This window comes from Haemorhous mexicanus, chromosome 9 (assembly GCF_027477595.1).
Source record: "Haemorhous mexicanus isolate bHaeMex1 chromosome 9, bHaeMex1.pri, whole genome shotgun sequence".
NCBI classification, from domain to species: Eukaryota; Metazoa; Chordata; class Aves; order Passeriformes; family Fringillidae; genus Haemorhous; species Haemorhous mexicanus.
In genome coordinates this window covers 24,421,286-24,442,187 of record NC_082349.1, presented here as the reverse complement: position 1 = coordinate 24,442,187, position 20,902 = coordinate 24,421,286, and the positions used below count along the sequence as shown (strand labels likewise).

General features: G+C 46.5%; 1 protein-coding gene across 3 annotated transcripts; it reads right to left on the bottom strand.

Annotated features, from left to right (window-relative positions):
* Positions 1–1,368: 1,368 nt before the first annotated feature.
* RNF2 (ring finger protein 2) lies at positions 1,369–19,742 on the bottom strand. Of its 3 annotated transcripts, none has more exons than XM_059854548.1 (7): positions 19,523–19,742; positions 8,774–8,862; positions 7,966–8,126; positions 6,556–6,771; positions 5,516–5,788; positions 4,469–4,640; positions 1,369–3,772 (listed from the first exon to the last, which is right to left on the bottom strand). In XM_059854548.1, the coding sequence occupies exons 2-7, from the start codon at positions 8,858–8,860 to the stop codon at positions 3,671–3,673; spliced, it is 1,011 nt and encodes a 336-aa protein (XP_059710531.1). In that variant the 5' UTR covers positions 8,861–8,862; positions 19,523–19,742; the 3' UTR covers positions 1,369–3,670. The 3 variants fall into 3 exon arrangements, with proteins under 3 accessions (XP_059710531.1, XP_059710532.1, XP_059710530.1); XM_059854549.1 differs by lacking the exon at positions 19,523–19,742 and adding an exon at positions 18,653–18,886; XM_059854547.1 differs by lacking the exon at positions 19,523–19,742 and adding an exon at positions 18,610–18,631.
* Between the last annotated feature and the right edge of the window lie 1,160 nt (positions 19,743–20,902).

Below are 20,902 nucleotides of genomic sequence, written 5' to 3'. Positions count from 1 at the left end.
AAGTTGATGCCTCTTCTACTCTCAATTCCAGATTACTTTGGTGGAGAGTTATTCTCAATTTTCAAAAAGGAAGAACCTACTGAAGGGTTCTTAAATCAGTGATGCAGCGATGTTTCCTTCAAAATTGTAGTGCTTACAAGTTCTTTTCCAAAGATCACCTGGGAGCACATTGGAAAGCTAAATGAAAGGAGAGAATTTCACGTTCCCTAGTGGCACTTTAGGGTTTTTAAGTGCATAGTGTTGGCAGACGTTCCTTGCAGGTAACACTCTTCAGTGTTCGTAGGATAAAAGCAGTCCTAAAGTCAGTTACCTGGGGCAAAGGATTGTTCTGATTACAGTAAATTAGGCTAAAAAGAAAGTTGAACTGAAGCCCCTTGTGGGAAATACTTTTGATTACTCTTGCAGCTCCTTTTAAGGAGCCAAAGGTATTGAATACCTTTTCTAAGCCAAGGCAACTATTCCCAGGCATCTGGAAGGGCAGTGAAACTCAGACTTGTCTCTACAGTCTGGGCTCTTTTCCTCTGCCAGACAGGCAGAAGCTGTTGTAATGTGGGGTGGGGTTTTGCCTGTAGTCAGGGACCAGCTGAAGGGGTGTTTGAACTCAGGCCTCTGGGAATTCTTTTCCTATCCAGCAGTTGTGGCTGCTGTTGACCAGGTAGGGTCAGCCCTGCCATAATCAGCTGACAGAACATTACTGCAGGTTGAGTCTGGAGCTTGGGACATCTTGTTCCTCTTTGCACAGATCCACATGGCCAGGAAGCTTTCTGGGAGTTTGAAGCTATTCAGAGGCAATTTGGGTAACCAATGGTGGCCCAGGGAGCAGCAGGATTTCTTCAGTCAGGGACTGTTCATTTTCAGTGCATCTCAAGAAACCTAACACTGGGCATACTCAAGCACTGCCTCTTAACTCAACGTGCATCCTCTGGTTAAAAGTTTTGGTGAATGTAGAGAGAAAACAAAAGAAACAAAATTTGATCTCTCTAAATACTGCACCTCAGCTGAAGGGGGTTCATTACAGTTGGTCTCTGCTGCTATTGACTGAAGCTGCCTACTAGTTAAATGCACCCAAAGTTGCTGGGCTTAACCTGAGTGCTGTGAAAATCCTTCATCCCCTTCCTCAGGCTGCAGGATCTGGTTGAAACAGCAGCACCTGTGACAGGTCAGCGGAAGAGCTGATAACTTCTGTGTGTCCCTTTTTCTCACTCAAGGCTCAGGAGCTGAGCTGCTCTCAGGGGACTGTAAAAGCCACCACTGGTGGAGCTGAGCTGCACCTGCACAGCCCCAGGCGTGGCAGCATGAACAAAAACACTACCCAGAGGGGGTCCTTCATCAACCAGAAGAGGAAGCAGCACTGCAATTCCCAACAGGTTGTTGATAACATTTTTGCTTTTATTGTCAATTTGAGCATTTCAGTGGGACTTTAGTTTGATAGGAGATACTTTAGTTGGATATTAGGCTTACCCGTACGTAACACACATTATGTACTTACAAAAGAACATGGCTTTAAAAAGGGGAAGAATAATGGCATTTTGAAAATAAAATAGTTTATAGCACTAAAGAGTCACAGTGCAATCAATGGTTTAATCAAACAACTACATTATATATATAATATTTAAAGAACATAAATATTCAGGAAATTCACTACAACATGAAAATAAAAGCTTCACATTCTCTCACGCTTTTCAAAAGAACTGGAGACAAAGTGACAGCTCCTAGACAGACTGCTCAGCTTCACACAATCTCTCTTGCTTAAGGGACTGTCCCTCCCCTCAGCTCCCCCCAGGAGGGATGCTGGCACTAATCTAGAAGTTCTCCCCAGTAAGTTTAAAGCATTTAGCACAGCCACTCCCCCACCCCCCGTTATAGTCCATGGACATGCACTACAGTCTATACAGCAACGCTTCACAAACTCAGCAAAAACAGGTCCCTAATAGCTGCCCCTCTGTGCTCTGGGGGCCTGAACTCTTCATGTCACGGAAGCCCAAGGCTCTCCAGACAGAGGAAATAATTAAGTTACTCAAAGAAGCCTGTGTAGTTTCCACAGCCGGATAAAGATGATCTGAACAGCAGCCAGCAGGGACACCATTTACAAGTGCTAGGAAAGCCCAGAGCCAGGGAAGGGCAAGTCCTTCCCAGGAGAATTCCCGAGCAGCAGAATACTTTTGTATCACATGCCAAAGCCAGTGGGAGTCCAGGCAGGACACAGGAGGAGTGTAAACCACACACTGTGGAGTAAAGCCTGGTGCTTCCCACTTGCCACCAACTCTTTTGCTTCAAGCCTCAGGGGCAAACGGGAGGGTTCATCAGCAAGTCTTAGAGCAAAGGGAACCAACCTCGTGGTGACAGCTTCCATTCAGACAGGATGTGGAACAGGTCAATCTGCCCCCTCAGAGCCACAGCAAGGTCCAGAACCAGGGTACAGGGGCTGTACATGCAAATGATCAGCAGCTACTGGGCCTTACAGCATAGCCCACTGCCAAGTTGGAAAACTTGAGCCTAAAAGTAAGACACCAAATGGTAAACTTTGTCAAGTACTGAAGTTGTCTTCCAAAGTGCTAAGCCATGTTTGCTAAAGCTATGGCAAAGTAACAAAAGTAGAATCTTGAAGCAGCTTACAACTGAAGTCTTCCCTACTCACGCTGACACTGGGAAAGGTCCCTGCTGGGGTGGTACAATTCCCCAAAGCAAAGCATTTTGATGGCTGTGTGCTGGAATTTGGGGAATTTGCTTTAACAAAAAAGTTTTCTGGACAGTTCTTTACAGAACATTCACAACTGAGATCCTACTCTAGGGAAAAGAGCAGGGCTATGAAACATGCAGATTTCCTTCAGTTCAGCTGTGAGGACAGGGCAACATTGCAGGAAGGGCCAGGCAGGAATCAAGACTGGCATGTCTTGCGTGGGGAAGAGTTATGGGTTTGGGCTGTTTGGGTGGTTTTTGACTGAAATAGCCATTAAAAACAAAACCAGTAAACAGCAAGGTTTTAAAGTGTCAGTTTTCTCACTGCAGCTCTCTTTGGAATCCCAGAATCCCAGGATGGTTGGACTTGGAATGAACCTTAAACACCATCTCGGTCCAAGCCCCTGCCATGGGCAGCAATACCTCTCACAAGATGCAAAATTCACCTTTGTTCACACGAGAATGTCTTAATGAACCTTTCCTAGGGAATCAGATTACCTCTAGCTGCAAGACTATTCCAAATCCATTCTCTACCAATCAATTCTTCAGATGGATAACAATCACCAAATTCCAACATTTAACACATTCCTTGGCATATGCTACTATTGAACAGACTTCCTTGGCCAGCCAACACTCCACACTTCACAGAGGCTACTGTAACTGTGTCTGATGGAGCAGAAATCCAGATTTACCTGGACAAAACGAAACCATTCCAAACTGGAACACTGGATCAGATATCATGCATTAGGAACAAAAAAGCATCTCAAACACTGGAATGCACTGGAGGTCATTTAGTCTCCTAGGGAAAATCAAAAAACCCAACCCAAAGACTAAATTAAATACAGCCCAGAATACTGTCTAGTCATATTACTGAGTAGAGTGCCTGAAGGCACCATGTGTGCTGTCCATGAAGATACTGGTGGTGCCTTATTTTAATATTAAAGAAGTCATAGCTATAAAAAGAGTTAGTTCTATCCCAGTTTCCCAGCACTTATTTGTGCTCCTTGGTGGGAGCATAGTACAGTTCCATGGGTTTGTTCACTTTCCAGTACTTCTCACTGACCAGTTCCAGGGAAAAGGACCCATTTAGCACCTAGAAGAGAACAGCAAAACAGGAATAAATTAGGTTATCTGGTGTTGTGCTGTGAAACAGGCCACTTAAATCAATGCTTCTATGTGTTGACTTGGAGTCACCAGTAATGTGGCACAAGTTGTGGGGGGATAGAATGTAAGAAAATAAAGATGGTGCAGAAGGTAGTCTCACCCCTGACGAGCTGCAGCTGCACTAATTACCAAAGATTAGGAACAGGCCTGCCCTTAACAGGCCACAGCTGTGTCCAATAAGGATGAGTGCTATAAAAGAGTGGGTTAGGTGGGTGAGAAGGGAGTTGTTGAAGTTTGTTGGCTGTGCTGTGAGGAAGAAGTAGTCAGTGCTGCAAGGAGCTACCCACGAGAAATCACTGAGAAGGTATGGGAGCTTTGCAATAAGATGACAGCAACAAGTTATAAGCTAAAAAACACAAAGATTCTCAAATGAAGTAATATTTTTCCCCCTCTTCAATTTTAATTGGAGAAGAATGGCGTAAGCTAGGTCGTGGTTGGTGCAATCGCTGCACCTTCCCCAATTAAATTCTATGCCTCCTTTTCTACCAACCAAGCTTTTTCCCAAAAAGCAACTGCTGTGTTGCTCAGTAAGCTGGTGCCATGAATCTTCCTGTGAGGCCAGCTGAGTGTGTTTTGAGCAGGAGTGCGGGCAGGGCTGGGGCCGGCCGGGTGGCACGGTGCTTACGGTGAACTGGCCGGCAGCGGTGGCGATGTAGATGGTGTACTGCTTCTCACTGGCCGTGTCCAGGTTCATCTGGTTGGACTCGCCTTTGCTCCGCAGCTCCTCCAAGGCCAGCCTCACTGCCAGGTACTTGGACAGGTGATCAACTGTAGCATTGCCCGAGGTCTTGATGTACCTGTGACAGCAGCCAAGGGAAGCGCAAGAATTTCCACGGATTGTCAATAATGACTGAGCAGCAGCTGTGGGAAAAGCCATCTGCAACGCCCCAAACATTAAAGGTCAGCTGTGAAAAGGCCTTTTAGAGACAGTTCCCAGCTGAAGCTTTGCATAGATTTACACACACATCACAGAGAGATGTCTCATCAGCAGACAAAGCCAAGAAAAGACCTGAGGAAACACCATAAAACAACTCACTGCTGTGAGCCAAAACTTGCAATCTGTGCTTGGACTGGATTATGAACAAAAAAAGTCAGGAAAAGCTGCCAGCCTGCAAATCCTGCTGACACAAAACTGCTCTGGAAACTGCTGACACTTATAGAAGGTTTGTTTATTCCCAAAGAATCTTAGAGTAAGTAAAAAGAGGCTGATTTAACACCATCATTCCACTACTGAACTGCAACTTAAGGTTTTAAGAAGAACCTTAAAAACATCTTTATTTGTGATCAAAGGCTTAAAATAGCTTGTGACAGTTTTTTTTATAATAGTTGAGCAGTACCATCAACCTGACTTGGAACAGAAAGAAGGGAAGAGTGCTTACTTGCATCTGGCCTTGGCAAAGGTTGCCCAGAGAACCTGTGGCTACCCCTGGATCTCTGGAAGTGTCCAAGGACAGGGCTTGGAGCAAGTGGGGACAGTGGAAGGTGTCCCTTCCATGGCAGGGGGTAGCACTGGATGGGCTTTAAGGTCCCTGCCACTTCATCCTGTGATACAGTTAAACAGGATGTGGTATGACTGAAATAAATTGATGTTCAGAAGCCCCAGGAAGTGATGGAAAACCGAATCACCAGGAAATGGCAGCAGAATACCTGGAGATGGCAAGGGATCACTGACCTTGTCTGTGCACTGTCATCGTTCTCCATGAGGGTGGGGTGAGGCCTGAACACCAGCTCGATCTCACTGGCCCCGTCCATCACGGGATCTATGGCCACAGTGGTGGTGTTGTTGTCCAGCTCCAGCCCAGAGTCATCTGAAGTTTTGGTCCTCTTGTTGCTGGGCCCAGCTTCCTGGTTGCTGTGTGTGGAGGCATTGCTGCAGTGGGAGCTGTCACCGTTGTCCTCGGCCCCGCTGCCATTCTCAATCTGCTGCTTCTTGCCCCGCTGCAACCTGGCCACAAACAGGCAGAGATACAGCCTGACCCATCCAGAATCCAGCCAGGTCACAACACACCTCCTCCCTAAGTGAGGCACGTGGCACACACAAGCACTGAACATTTCAGAGACATTTAAAGTTAAAAAAATTACTAGTATTAATTCTTTAGTAGATGAAAGGTACTCATAGACAGAAGTATTCATTTTTTCATGTCCCTCAAACACTTTTTAGCTACGTTTTAAGACTGTTTTAACTTCACACAGGTGTTTTTCATCCAAGCACGGATGAAATTAGATTAGGTTTGATTATGATAATCATTAGAATTATTAAATCATACCATGCTTTATCATTAAAAGTTTGGAGTCTCTCTCCCAGCTGCCTCTCTTAGGTTTAAAGGCACATCTGGAATTTCACCATAGTGTAAACACCACATATTCAAGCCTGTGAATTAAGTCACAACTAAGCCTCAAGTCCTGGTATTCTGTGCATTTACTGGCATGTAAGGGTAGCATTTTGGTACAGGATTTATGGTGTTATGGTTTCTTATCTAAGACATGACAGCCATAATTGGGTAAAGCTAAGTTCAAGTTTCTATCAGGCTGCCACAGAAGTTGCAGGGAATGATACAGAGATTTCTGATAGTAGACAAATTGTTAAAAATCCTTTTGCCAAAGGTTAAAAATTGTTTGGGCAGATATCAGAGGAGAAAATTCTCAAGCTCCAGAGGGCATGAGGTCAGGCATTGTATTTTTAGCCTAAAGGCAAATAAGGTGATTATGTACCTGTTCATAGCCTGAATCTTTAATCCCTCCTCGATGCTGTGACTCAGGGCTTGCTGGTTGTTGTGCTTGCTGATCCTGGCCAGCACCCTCTCCTGATGAGCCTCGTACTCATCCCGGCTGGGGTAAATCTTACTGATGAGAGCGTCGAAATTGGGGTCTGGCCGCAGGGATCTTTTGGAAACGAGCTTTTTGCGACATGTGGGACATTCTTTGTTCCTGGACGTAGGCAAGAAGGAAGCAAACAACACTTAACTTACCAGCAGTAACAAAACTCTGCCCTTCTGCTTCCATTCTTGGTCAAGGTGCTCACTAAGACTCAGTATTTATAGTAAATCTGGATGGGGGCTTCTGTCTCTTGACACATCAGGTAGTTGCAGATATTTAAACAAAGATCCCAAACATATCTCTCCCTGCTGCTCTTTTATTTTAAACTGTGTTTGAGCAAACTATTTAGACTGAAGAGATCAGAAGTCCCAAGTTCCCTTCTTCTCTTCATTTTCTGGATGGATATTTACCTAGAAAAAATGGATGTCTAATGGAAATTATACTGAGGCAGAGTCTTAGGAGGAAATTCTTCCCTGTGAGGGTGGTGAGGCCCTGGTACAGGGTGCCCATGGAAGCTGTGGCTGCCCCTGGATCCCTGGAAGTGTCCAAGGCCAGGCTGGACAGGGCTTGGAGCAACCAGGGATAGTGGAAGGGGTGGGACTGAATGGGCTATAAAGTTCCTTCCAAGACAAACCATCCTGGGATTCTATGATGCCATGATTTCCAACACTCACAGGACACATAATTTGAAATGGCTGAAGGCCACATAATTTGAAATTTATTGTTAGGAAAAGGAAGAATAAGGGAAATGAAACACAGTTTTGTCAGTAATGTGTATTTTTGTTTTATTGCTACTGGATCTAAGGGATGGAAAGAACAGAAAAAAGGACTTCAACTCCTTGTAAGAAACAGAATTATGAAATGATTTTTCATGAGGAAGCAATTGGATCTGTCTTTCAGGGATGGCTGAGCATGGAAAAACAGGATTTGAAAGGTGTACTGCACATTCAGAAACTCCCAGTGCACAGTGACTGTCCCACATCAACCCCCTGCAAAGGACACTTCCACCTGAAGTGAAATGGACTGTCCAAGCCTTCTTTCCCCCACGGTGTTCATCCCTACCCCTGGCAGCATCCCCTTCTTGTCCTCTGGCAGCGTCCCATCCCTCTTCCCAGCAGTGTCACATCCTTGGCAGCATCCCCTCCACATGGCTTGGCAGTGTCCCATTCCTATGCCTTGGCAGTGTCCCAATTCCCATGCCCTGGCAATGTCCCCTCCCCATGCCTTGGCAGTGTTGTCCCCACCGCATCCTGGCAGTGTCCCTCCCCTGTGCCCCGGCCATGCCCCCTGGCTGTGCTCACGTACCCGCTCCTGAGGGCAGTGATGATGCAGTCGGCGCAGAAGCGATGCAGACACTCCTTGGTGGTCATGGTGTTCTTGAGCATGTCCAGGCAGATGGGACACATGAGCTCGCTGTGCAGGCTCCGGGGGGACACCACGATCTCCAGGCCATCTGTGATGGCTTCCTGGCAGCAAAGAAGGGAAAGGTTCTTTCCTGGGATTGAGTCCCTTCCTCATGGAGACAATGTGTTTTACCCCAGGGAATACATAAAGAGACACGACACACAAACACATCGAGCACACAAAACCTCAGTGCTGCCAGCCCTGCAACACACAATAAACATAAGGAGCTGCTGGAGAGGGTCTAGGGCAGGCAAGGAAGCTGCCCTGGGGGATGAGGGGTCTGGAGCATCTCCCTGATGATGAGAGACTGTGGGAGTTGGGCCTGGTCAGTCTGGAGGAGAGAGGACTGAGAGGGGAGTCTCAGCAATATCTCCAAGGGGTGTCAGAGAACAGTGCCAGACTTTGTTCAGAGCTGCCAGTGGGTAAAGCTCTGATATTTGTAAGGATGTAAAGGATGAGGAAAAATGGCCATACACTAAAACACAACAAACTCCACCTCAACACATGGAAGAACTTCTTTCCTTGGAAGGTGCAGAGCCCTGGAACAGCTGCCCGGGGAGTGGAGTCCCCTTCTCTGGAGATATCTCAAACTGCCCTGGATGTGACCCTGTGTCACCTGCTCTGGGTGACCCTGCCTGGGCAGGGGGTTGGGCTGGGTGAGCTCCAGAGGTGCCTCCCAAGCCCAGCAGTCCCAGAGCTCTGTGATTACCTGGGGTGTTCTCTGCAGCTCGTACAGACTGAGTTCCCAGGTCTTGCTCAGAGGCTGTGTCCCGTTGGTCTGCACGGCCTGAGACATGGCTGGGGAAAGAAAGGACAGGGGCTGAGCACTCAGGTGAGTCTGGCTCAGGATCCTCTCCCCTCCCAAGCCACAGCAGCGTGTGTTCAGCCCAGCAGAGGCTCCAGGGAACACCAGTCCCCCCACGTACCAGGCTCTGCTGTGTCACACAAGGATAATCCCCTGCTTGTACCACTCCAGGAGAACTGGGAGAGCTGCTCAGCCATGAACACTTGGCAAAAATCAATTCAGTTGTTAAACAAAAGTGACACAGAACTGAAGCCCAGAGAACACGGGCCACAAATGCCACCTGATGCGGAAAATATTCCTCAAACATCCACTTCCAAACATGCACATGGGTCAAGCAGGGTCTGCTTCCTACACCCAGGGGAAGAGCAAAATGAGACAGGACACAGCACACCAGTCAAATGTGCTCACTGGAGCACACCACGAGGGCTTTTCCTTCTTCAAAACACATCCGATGCATGGGCTTTCCCAGCAGAAGTTTTAAGGATACTGAAAGGTCAAGAGAAACTCAGTCACTATAATGATGATGATAATAATAATAATAATTAATTTTGAAAACCCAAAGAGAAACTGCACTGTTGTTCCATCAAAATTTCACTGTTATTGTATGAGATGAGGCAAAATTACCACACAGAGTCACTGCAGATGTGAAAAAGTCTACAAAGTGACAGAAGAAATTATGTTTCTGAACAGAAAATACTTTTATGCTGGGTGAGAGGAGGCATTGCTTCCCATTACTCCAAAAATGCCTGCCTTGAGCAGGAAAACTTATCCCAGACAGTGCAATGTTTAAAAAAATAATTTTAATAATATATGTGGCAAGACTGCAGTTGCAGACCTTTTTTGAAGGTGGAAGAAGTAGAAGTGCTTTCATTCCTTCTTTAAATCTGCGTTTCCAGACCCTTCAGTTCAGCAGCCAAATGCATTTTCTATTGGCATCTACCACATACATTATAATCTATTTTCCAACTCATTAAGTTCTCTATGAAAAGGCCCAAACTCTCTGGAGAACAAGGTTACTATATAAGCTTTAATTAATTGTAAAGGGAAAAGCAAGATAAGCTGTGCAGAGTATTAGATCTACTTTCATCCAGGCACAGAAATCAGAGTTTTCTCACTTGGTACTTTGCTTCTTTTTGAGGAAGGAGGGAAAAAAAGCCTGACCTAAAAAAACAACATCCACTATTATGTCTATTAAGTGGAATCACAGAATCCTGGAATACTTTGGGTTTGAAGGAAGCTTTAAGACCATCCAGTTCCACCTCTTGCCATGGGTAGGGACACCTTCTACTAGCCCAGGCTGCTCCAAGCCCCATCCAACCTGGCCTGGGACACTTGCAGGGATCCAGGGGCAGCCACAGCTTCTCTGGGCACCCTGTGCCAGGGCCTGCCCACCCTCACAGGGAAGGATTTCTTCCAATACCCAATGCAAACGTACCCCCTGTCAGTCTGAAGCCCTTCTCCCTTTTTATGTCACTCCAATTCCTCTCAGAGTCCAACTCCAATTTCCTGTGTAAACATTGTGCCCTATAACCACAGTTTACTTGTCACAAGAGACATGCTTCTCTGTGGGGATCACAGAAGTCCCATGTCCAGTTAAGACCTCTCCAGCCCAGTAGAGCTGAGAAGCCACCACATCCCCAGCTGCAGACTGAAGCACTGGGCTGTCCTGTCAGTGGTTTATTTCACTTATTCAGTGGTATGAATTTAATGATGGTATTAAGTAACACATCTCAGCAAAGAAGGGAAACACTGATTCTCTGTGTTCTGATTTCCACTAATATTTAAGGCAATTCCAGGTGTACAGGAAGCTAAATGCTCAGGGATAAGGATTTTTTTATATTGTTCTAACAGAGGCCAAACATCATTCTGTGTCTGCACTGGATACCATTCTTGTGTGCTTTTAAACCTGAGACATTCAATTAACCATCATTTCAGCTGCTGAAAGAAACTCATGAAGCTGCTCACCACAACCCTTGCCAAAACCTGTTGGAGCTCATGGACCAAGACAGCAGAGCCCCAGAGGATGCAGCCTGTCCTAGACATGAGCCGCTCTCCACATCTGAGTGAAGAGCTCATCCCAGCATCCCCTGTGTGTACAGGTAATTCCTCATGTGCTGGCTAACACAGAGCAGCAGCTCTGGGGGCCAGGCCATCACCAAACCCGTCCATTGCAGAGCAACCACATTAACACCAGCATTTCTTCCTGGAAAGAGTGGTCATGCACTGAAGGGACTGCCCAGGGGGGTGTGGAGTCCCCATCCCTGGAGGTGTCCAAGGAAGGCCTGGACATGGCACTCAGTGCTCTGGTGGTGGGGACACAGCAGGGATCTGGCACATCTTGGACTTGGAAGATATTAGAGGTGTTTTCCAGCCTCAATGAGCCTGGAATTTATCCTGCAGCCATACCTACAAGCCCGAGGCTACACTGCACAGGACTCTGTACAGCTGTCTTGATGAGTAAATGAGCAGCTTTACTCAAAATCCTTCTCATCTGAGATGCCAAGTGCTTCACTCTCACCCTAAGGGCTGCAGTGATAGTACTTTCAAATTTTAAGAAGAAAACCAGTGGCCTTAAAGCTAGCTGAAAGCTGCAGAGATCCACACAGCCTATCCTGTCACTACCAAACACCTTCTCTGCCTCTGGCAAGGGAAATCTGAGGAAACATGTCAATTCAAACAGGCTGGATCAACAACACAAATTATACTCCATGGAGTTTTTACTCTTCTTGATGACCAGTAAGTAAGGCTGCTCAGCTTTTCCCCTGATCCCCTACAATCTCCCTATCTGTATCATCCCTGAGAAATGCAAGTGAACGAGGCCTGACTTCTCTTCCCTCTGGCACTGGTGACTCTCAGATTGGATTGTGTTTCCTCACACTGCTGAAATCTAACCCAACAACACCCACAGCTGGCACCAGGATCAAACATCCATCTCCAAAGTCAGGAGAGGCATTTTGACACAAAACTGCACTGACCATGTAACAGCCACCAAGTACCAACCAGCAGTCACAAACAAAAACCAGTGAACCATTGCTTCAGGTCTTGCATCAGTGAATGATCTCCATTTGTTTGGGGAAGTGAGGTGGGAAGCACCTCTGCATTTAGCTGACTCTTCAGTTTCCTTTTAGGACAGCCCACTGCTACTAGATTTGAAGCAGGAAATCATGCATGGCTCAGGTCACACTGACTGATTGTTTCTAGAGCTATAGAAGTAGGAAGTTTTTCATGAGCTGAAGGAAGATTATCTTCCTGTTCTTGACACTGTGTTCAAAGGGAAAAATACGAAGTGTAAAGTTTCTACACCGGAGGTACAACAGACCTTTTATTAACTACTGGCAAAGGGACAGAAGATTGAGAAACAAATGTCAAACTTTACATTTGTTCTTCAGTCTGGAAATTTAGTCCAGTGAAATTCCACATTCCTAACATCACTGGCATAGTTCACTCTTCCTCTGCATCCCTTTTGGCATTTTTTTTCAAAAAAGTCTTACATGACATGTTTCGCACACTCATTTTCCCAGTTCAAACTATGTAACAGATTTCACATCAACAATACCCACTTTTCACCTGTTCAACATTTCACATCTTTTCCACTTCATAAGGAAGGTGAGATCGCTTCTTCACAGTCACACATGCAAGCACCAGGAACAACGTGGTCAGACACCCCTATGAGCCTTTCTTGAAAAAACTTCTAACACACCACAACCTTAGACTTTTTATCATCTTTTTACCTTTATGACTTGCCTGTTCCCTCTGGATATAAGAGAAAAGCAACCAGTCACACAACAACGGGCTAACTGGGGTGAAACCACATTTACAGAATGACAAAACAATTTGGATTGGAAGGGATCTAAATGATCGTCCAGTTTCAACCCCCTGCCATGGGCAGGGACACCTTCCACTATCCCAGGTTGCTCCAAGTCCTGTCCAACTGGCCTTGGACATCCCCAGGGATGGGGCAGCCACAGCTTCTCTGGGTAATTTGTGCCAGGGCCTCCCCACCCTCACAGGCAGAAATTTCTTCCCAATATCCCATCTAACCCTGCCCTCTGGCAGACCAAACCTCTCTCTCTCTCTCAGAGCCACCAACAAGCAGTAGTTGTTTGGATTAATGCTGTGGACAGAGGGCCATTCTTGTCAATAATTAAGAAAACCACCTTAATATTATATGCACCCCTGCAACCCTTCAGACTGACTCAGTCTTCAGGCACAGCAAAAACCCTAGGCACAAACTCCCTAATTACAGGGTACACACATCTGTCACTATCAAAGCCAGAGATGACTGATAAACCAACATATTACACCTCTACAAATCTGAAGAAAACCAGTTGGGATTTAAAAATTTAAGAAAGTAAGTCTTGTTCCTGAAATGTTGGAAAACAGGTAGTTACAGGAAAAAATAACAGTAAGGATCTACACCCTGTCTGAAAGGTCCTTGGATCTCCTGCCTGCTCACTGGCTGGGGAATTTATGCTGGGATGTCCTTCTTCTTCCAAATGTGTTTGGATAAAAAACTCCAGCACACTTGTAACACACCACATCCACTCCACAACCTCTCTTACACTGAAATACACCTAATTATTTACTCCAACATAGTCGTGACTGAAGTAGAGTGGGCATTTGTATATCCCACTCCTGAAGCTGTCCAGTAAAAATAAAATCCAGCTGACAGCACTTAGAGCAGTCAGATCTGTGGGCAGCCAGAGGAGGAGCTCAGCACCACCACTTCTCTGCTCCTGCCCTTCCCAGCTTATTTTTCACAGGTTTCCACCCTCAGATCCACCAGTAAGTAACAGCTCCTTAGTCCTATTGCTGAAAATGTGTCAGTTCTGAATATACAACATTTGCTGAGCTCTAGCCCAGCACTAACCTTGATGGTGGTCCTGCTTTAAACAGGGAGCAAGAGATGCCATCAGGGATCCCTCACAACCTGGATTATGCTCCAAAATGCTCTGCAGGGCCTGTTTTAGCCCAGACAAAGGCTAGAGAGCATCTGCAGTGTGATTGTGTCAGCACACCTTGAGATCAGAGAAAGGCTGGAATGGTACCAAGCAGCTGGAGAGAGAACCCACAAACCCAGATCAGGTGTTATTATAACCACACCACCCCCATTCAACTTTCTGTGATACTTTCATGAAAAAAAAAAAAAACAAACACTTATGAGGAAAAAAATTGCATCAGGCTCTTTAAAAAAAAAAAAAAAAATTACACATATTTTTAGAGATTATTAAAATCTTAGAAATAACTGATTTCTGTTCCAAGTTGTAAAAGGTAAATATTTAGACTTAAAACAGTAAGACAGTTAGACCTCTATTCAGTGTGCCAAATTCAACAGCACCTTCAACCATTTCAGGTTTTTCTTCCTAAGAATTAATTCCTTTAAAAACAGGTATTCATAGTGCAGTTACTTGGAAGTTTAACAGGTTTAGAGCTTTAAGTTTTACTCTCTCTCACATTATGACTAGTATTGGGAACAGACCACGTTTTCACAGAGTACTCAACTCAATCATTCATTTCAAATTATTCAATTAAAGCATTCTGAAATTTAAGGTTTTTTCTGGTCTTACCTGTTGGCTTAGAGCTTGATTTGAAAAAAAATCCACACAATCTGGAAGACATTATCTGAAGGAATTAACCTTCCCTGCACTTCCCTGGCAGTTCGGATAGCTTTACATCCAGCTGTAATCCAGGACAACTGGTAGTGGATTATAATCTAGTATGTTTAGTATCCACTCTGAAGTTATGTGATGACATCTGACTGAGGGAAAAAATAATACTGGCATTTCTGAAACCCATGGGCTTGGAAGCACATGGTCTTTTACAGCTTCTCAGCTGTTATTTACTCTCCTAAGAAAAGGAGTTTTGCCTTTGAGATATGGAATCTTCCAGCTAACAGCCACTCACAATTCCCTGGCCCTGAGATGGATCAATCCATGGAGTTGGGCAGCATTTCCAATCTGGCTGTCAAGCTGCTGCTCCTGCCCTGGAGATACTGGAGTGTGACCTCACACAAACCATCTGCTGTGCATCTGGACACCTCTGGAAGGGCTCTATGAATCCCATGCTGACATAAGTGTCCAAAGGGACATAATCCCCCTGGTTTAGATGTCAAGGGCAACAGGGGAAAATAAAGTACCAAATTAAACTGTTGATCAAACTCCAGGCTGTTTTATGAGTGTCAGGAACAGCCATGTACTTCTGGACATGACACAAAGATGTGACTGATTTTAGGTTGGTGCTTCTCTGCATATTTACAGCAGGAAAGTATAGCAGCACTGAAGCACCCTGAGTCCAGGTACATCCCCCTCCTGTGGAGCTGAGGCTCAAATTTCAGTTTATTCTAACAAGGTCTGTACTCTGCATGTATCTGGCTTCTTCATACCACCTCCCAGATCACTCCATTCCTGTCAATAAGCTTCACTCCTCAGTGACAGCTCCTCATTCCCAGTTCTGTACCCTACTCTCTGAGATATCTGCTCAGCTAGAAAAACTGGAATACATAAAAATACCATGACATTTCCAGAGAACCATCTATATCATCAGTTGCCTCTAAGGTGTCCAGAATTCACCTGAACTCATCACATGTCAAACCCAGGCTATTCCTAAATTATAAAGCTTAGATTTCTTTCCTTTTTTTAAAGGATTAATTTGAAAACTTTTCAGGTTTCACATGCACACATAAAAGCAAACACTGCCCACTGTTCTAATGCATCAGGGAGTAAGATTATTTTAATGATTATAGCTCAAATCTTGGAACTTAGCCTTTCACATCACCTATATCTCATCCAAAGTAGGATGAAAATATGTTACAACATTAATGCCTTCTGCCAGGAGTAGAAACAAAACCCAGAACTGTTACAGGAACAGCAACTTTTCACTGTTGATGTGGGTCAATAGATCAGGCAAACACTTGACCTCAAATGTGCCAAAGAACTTTGCCAAGAACTCATATAAAAAGGAAAAAGGCCAAGCTATAATTTAGCCCTGTGAAGCAACAATACTAAGCAGAACTCTGGGGGAATGAGTAGAATTGTGATTTTATCTCCTGCTTGTTAAATTTTACGCCAAGTTTTTCGTATTATCAAGCATGGTACTGTATAGTATGTGTGTGACTACCCAGGTGAGTTTCAAAAATGAAGTTCTTTATCTCTTAAATTAACCTTGGACTTCAGAATTAATCACCAGCTGGGAAGGAGAAAAGCCAAAGTTCCTTTCTAAAATTCATTTCAGTGCTGTACCAGATCAGAACAGGAGGGATAAAGGACTGAAAACTTTTGGGAGCAAACAAAAGTAAAGCTTCAAACTCCAGAAAGTTGAATCCGTCACAGCAACTAAATTGAACAAACAATTCATTATATGGGTTGCCTTAGGATATTTGTAATGAGATTTAGTTTTTAATTTTTCCTTGCCCTGCTTTGCTGGCACATTTCTTTGTCGCTAACCACTCTCTTGTTGTGTCCTTGAACTAACAGCTGCCAAAGGCAAGATCTGAACACTTCAATCAGTAAGGTGAAGTTTAATTATTTCAGTACCTCTGTTGCGGCCTTTAAATTTTCTGTACATTTTAACAAAAATTCTATGAACATCCATGCACCACAATTCAGAATCTTTTCCATCTTCACAAATGCTGTGACTGGTTCTGCCAGAAGTATGCGCAGGATTCCAGGTTCCTTCCAAGAGCTATGTTAGAGAGCCATAAGGATTGCTCTCCCACTTGGCAGTGAAGCCACAACCAACAGTGATAGAATTTTCTTGATGAGAACAAAAAGACAGCTTGGTTATTAATAAACAGAAAATAAACTCCCCCACAACAATTGAGAGACAAAAAGACTCAAGCAATTTTATGTCTGATTGACTTAATAGCTGCAATAAATATATAAAAGCAAAACAGAGAACTTGGCAAGCAGGCAGCTCTCACCTAAAGCTGGGCAACAGCAAAGAACAGTTTGTGTTTCAAGGACTCCCCCACAAGTAAGACTGTCCATTTTGTAAACAGTACTGCAGGAGCAATATTTAACACAGTTTAAACCAATACTTACACAAAAGAGTGCAATGTTATCCCCAAGAGGTGAACAGTAAAGAATGATTAGGTTTTAATTAGTTAGCAGAACACTACTGCTAACTCCCCGCTGTCTGCAAGAGAGCTCCAGGATCCACAAGTGGGGGGAAAGCAGACAGGGGTAATTCCTAAAATATTTCTCCATTGCAACAAGTCTAAACAGCTCCACAACATCAAATGCTGCTCATTCCTTCGAAAATTAAGAATTTAAGGTCAGCTCTGACAGCCAGTTATTTGAATCAACAGAAAACCAAGGAGAAGCAAGCTGAGGCTCAACAGCATCTCTTCACCAATCTCTTTACTCTCTGTCCGCATCATTATTAAACTGCTGACCTATTCAGAAAAAAAATAGGTAAAAGGTATTTAAGGAAAAAAAAAGTGCAAGGAATTCCTTTACTCCAATGCTTCTTTCATGCATGTTCCTAGAGCTGGTGCTTCAGTAAGAAGAGATCCTGTGCTCCTAAGAAAAGTACAACTGAGCAGTCACAGACTGGAATCTCATTTTTAAAGCTCCTTTCCCTACCCCATTACATTTTTTTTTAAGCAAGGGAAGGAGTTAAAAGAAAGATGAAGAAATTCAGTTAGCCCAACATCTATTTCACATATAAGACTGATGGCGTTCCTGTAGCCTGTATTTCTATTCAACAACAGCAGAGCACTGAAAATGCCAGAATTCTACTCCAATCACCCAAGCTGTCCAACCAAGTCTTTATACTCAACCCATTACCACTCAACACTCCTAAACCACAAAGCATCATTGACCAAGGGAAACCTATGCAATTTATTTTGTTGGCACCTGCAAATTATTTCACCTCTAAGACGTGACAGAAAGTGCTTTTCTTGGCTGTTGCAGCAAAGCTGGTGCTTCAAAGCTTTGAAGCCAAAGGCCAGTAATTTTAGCCACTGAAGTGAAAAAATACCTCCAATGTCTGTGTCCCTCTATTATCATAAATTTGAATGCAGACAATAATATTATTAAACGTTGTGAGTGTGCAGTTATTTTTTAATTAAACACTGTGACAATTAAACACTGTGACAATTCATAAGGGCTCTCGATTTGTCTGTCATTGCTGAAAGGCACTGTCACAGTCACACCCAGCCACAACCTTGTACCTGACACTGCAGCTCGTGCTGTCCAGAGAAAATTCCTCCCTCTCCAAAAAAGTTAATCCTTCCAACAAATATTTTTAATGCAAAATATACTGCTTATCCATATCTGCTGCTGTCACAGGGAGCACCTCTGTCTTTGCTGACAGTTGAATGTCAGCTCTGAGCTTGACATGATGTATAAGAAAGTCAAATTATCTCATTACACAAGTTTTTAATGGAAACACAGATGAATACAAATCAGAGCACCTCTGCAGGGAACTCCTATGACAAATCGAGTCTTTGTCACTGAATGAATGACACTTGATCAAAGAATTCTCCCCAAGCAATAATAATTTCACCTGCACACCCGTCACAGTTTTTCAAATGCAAGCAATTCCCTTTAATCCTTAAAAGCCCATGTGCAGTGCACAGTTATCACACAGAGCTACAACCACTTCCAAACAGGGCTGGATTATGAATTATCATACTGCAAATAATCTTTCTCCCCTAGCTGTCCTCTGGATTTCTGTGGAATTAGGCACTTGATCCAATTACTTTCCATAGAAGAGGGTCTGAAAAACAAACAGCTTACAAAAATCCCGTGAAGAATATTGCTCGGTGCTTTTTTCACATACATACGGCGCCATAGGGTTGGTGCAAGGAAGGCAAGCGATCCAGAAGAGCTACTGCAGAACGCAAAACTTGGCAAGAAGCAAGTGCTAAATTCGTACGGGAAGCAGCGGGAGCGATGTGGAGGGAGGAGACACATCCTCAGCTCCCGGCACAGCGTCCTTCTGCACCTGCTGCCCTGTGGGAAGCGACATTTTCCCGGGAGCAGCCGGGTGGCTCCCAGCCCCAGTTCGCCAGCATCACGCCCCGCCAGCACCGCTCGGCACGGGCTCCGGGACAGACAAAAGACCGGGAAGGCGGAGCTGTAAATCACACCCAGGATCGCACTGCTTAGAGGGGCGATGCGCAGGGCCACGGGAGCGGCTTGGGGCCGTGTCCGTGAGCTGTCCCTTGCCGGGGATGGCAGCGGCGGTGCCGCGCTCGCCGGCTGCTGCTGCGGTACTGCGGCTGCGATGGAGCCGCGTTCTACCTCTGCCTGCAGCTCCCAAGCGGCACACATGCACTACATATGCATCCCTACGTGCATGCATAGGGAGACAGCTGCGTGCATATAGGTATGTGTGTACAACTGGATACCCGGCTGCTCCGGGCTCGGCAGCCCCACGCCGGTCCTGGGGGCGGCTCGGTGCCCCACGGCCCTGCCGCACGGCCGGGCTGGGGGCAACGGGGGTTCCAGACTGCCATGGGGCCGCTGGCCACGGCTCCTCCCGGACACGATGACCCCCACCCCGCCGGAATACCCCGGCAGCCGCCCCGCCACCTCCCCGCCCGGGGTCAGCCCCACTCGGACACCGCGCCCAGGCACCCGCGGCTCCGCACCCGCCCCGGTCCCGCAGGGACAGAGAGCCCCGGGCACCGCCCGGCCCCGCGCTCACCGCCCGCCGCTGCCGCCTCGGTCCGTGGCCGGCGGTGCCGCCGCAGCCCCCGCAGCACAATATGGCGAGCGGCGGCTCCGCAATGGAGCTCGGGAAATAGAGGGGAGTTACATATTCATGGCCGGGGCTGGGCAGGGGGAGCGCGGACGGGGCCGCCGTGCCCGGGCTGCCCCGCGCCCTCCTCCGCCTCCTTCACGGTCGGGGCGCGGCGGCCGCCGGGGCTGCTCGCTGCTTCCCCGCCCTGCCCACACCTCCTGCCCCACCGCCAGGGATCCATATCCTTTTCCCTTCCCTTTCCTCTCCCGTTCCCGGGATGCGGCACCGCGTCCTGCGGGGCTCCCTCCGCACCACTGCCCAGCTCTATTGACCGCCCTGCCCGGACGGGGGCGGCTGAGCTGCGCCAGGAGAGGCTCAGGTCGCACATCTGGAGGAATTCCTTCCCGGAAATGGGGATTAGGCATTGGAAAGGGCTGCCCACCCAGGGGGGCGGTGGAGTCACTGTCCCTGGAGGTGTTTAAGGAAAGGCTGGCTGCTGCGCTTGTGCCACGGCCTGGTTGACAGGGTGGCGTTGGGCACAGGTTGCCCTCGATGGTGCCAGAGGTGTTTTCCAGCCCGGTGACTCTGTGGTTCCCTCAGCCAAGCCCGGGGCTGGAGGGCGGGCGGGCGGCGGTGGCGGTGCCGGGCCGGAGCGGGGCCGGCCCGAGCAGCCCTCGGTGTCCCCGAGGACCCGGGTGAGCGTGCGGGCCGCAGGAATTGGGCGATTGCCGCCTCATTCCCGGCTCCGCCACCGCGCTGCCCCGAGGATGAATGCACGGCCTCTGCTGGCTCTGCTCCCGGAGCTCCAGGGCGCTCGCACACCGCTCCCAGAGGGACGTGCCCGGAGCCCGAAGGATGAGGGAAGCGCTGAGCCCGGGCAGGGAGGCACCGAGCCCAGCGCCATCCCCACACCCCTCGGACAAGGGACAGAAGCTGAAGCGGGACTTGGGGTGTTTCTGTTAACGATACACCTTCAGGTGTTCTCCAGCATCTCCAGCCCGCTCTGCGGTCCTAACGTGAAATAAACGTTTGTCTTCCTGTGTCTGCCTTTTAACGTTTGGTTAATTAAAATTGGGTTTATGAGCTTTGGGTCTTCAGAAGTGCCTTTATTGGTCTTGGCATTAACTGCTTTTTAGCGATAGCAAGGCAGCGCACTTAGTGTAATTAAATCTGGTGTGAGTAAAAAGTGAACAGAGATCAGACGTGAGTTTGAATTAATACTTCAGTCTTTAATCATGGAGCAACATAATTAAGATTATTCGATATGGAGTATTTAGAGCAATTCAATATGGAGTATTCGAGGCAATTCAGTGTGGAGTATGGTAAGTTTTCCTAGAGTGTCAT

Coding starts and splice junctions, on each gene's coding strand:
- RNF2 (XM_059854548.1), bottom strand. CDS start 8,860: ATGTCTCAGGCCGTGCAGACCAACGGGACACAGCCTCTGAGCAAGACC. Junction 5,789..6,555: donor AAGATTCAGGCTATGAACAG/GTACATAATCAC, acceptor GTTTGTGGCCAG/GTTGCAGCGGGGCAAGAAGC. Junction 4,641..5,515: donor GATGACAGTGCACAGACAAG/GTCAGTGATCCC, acceptor CTGCTGTCACAG/GTACATCAAGACCTCGGGCA.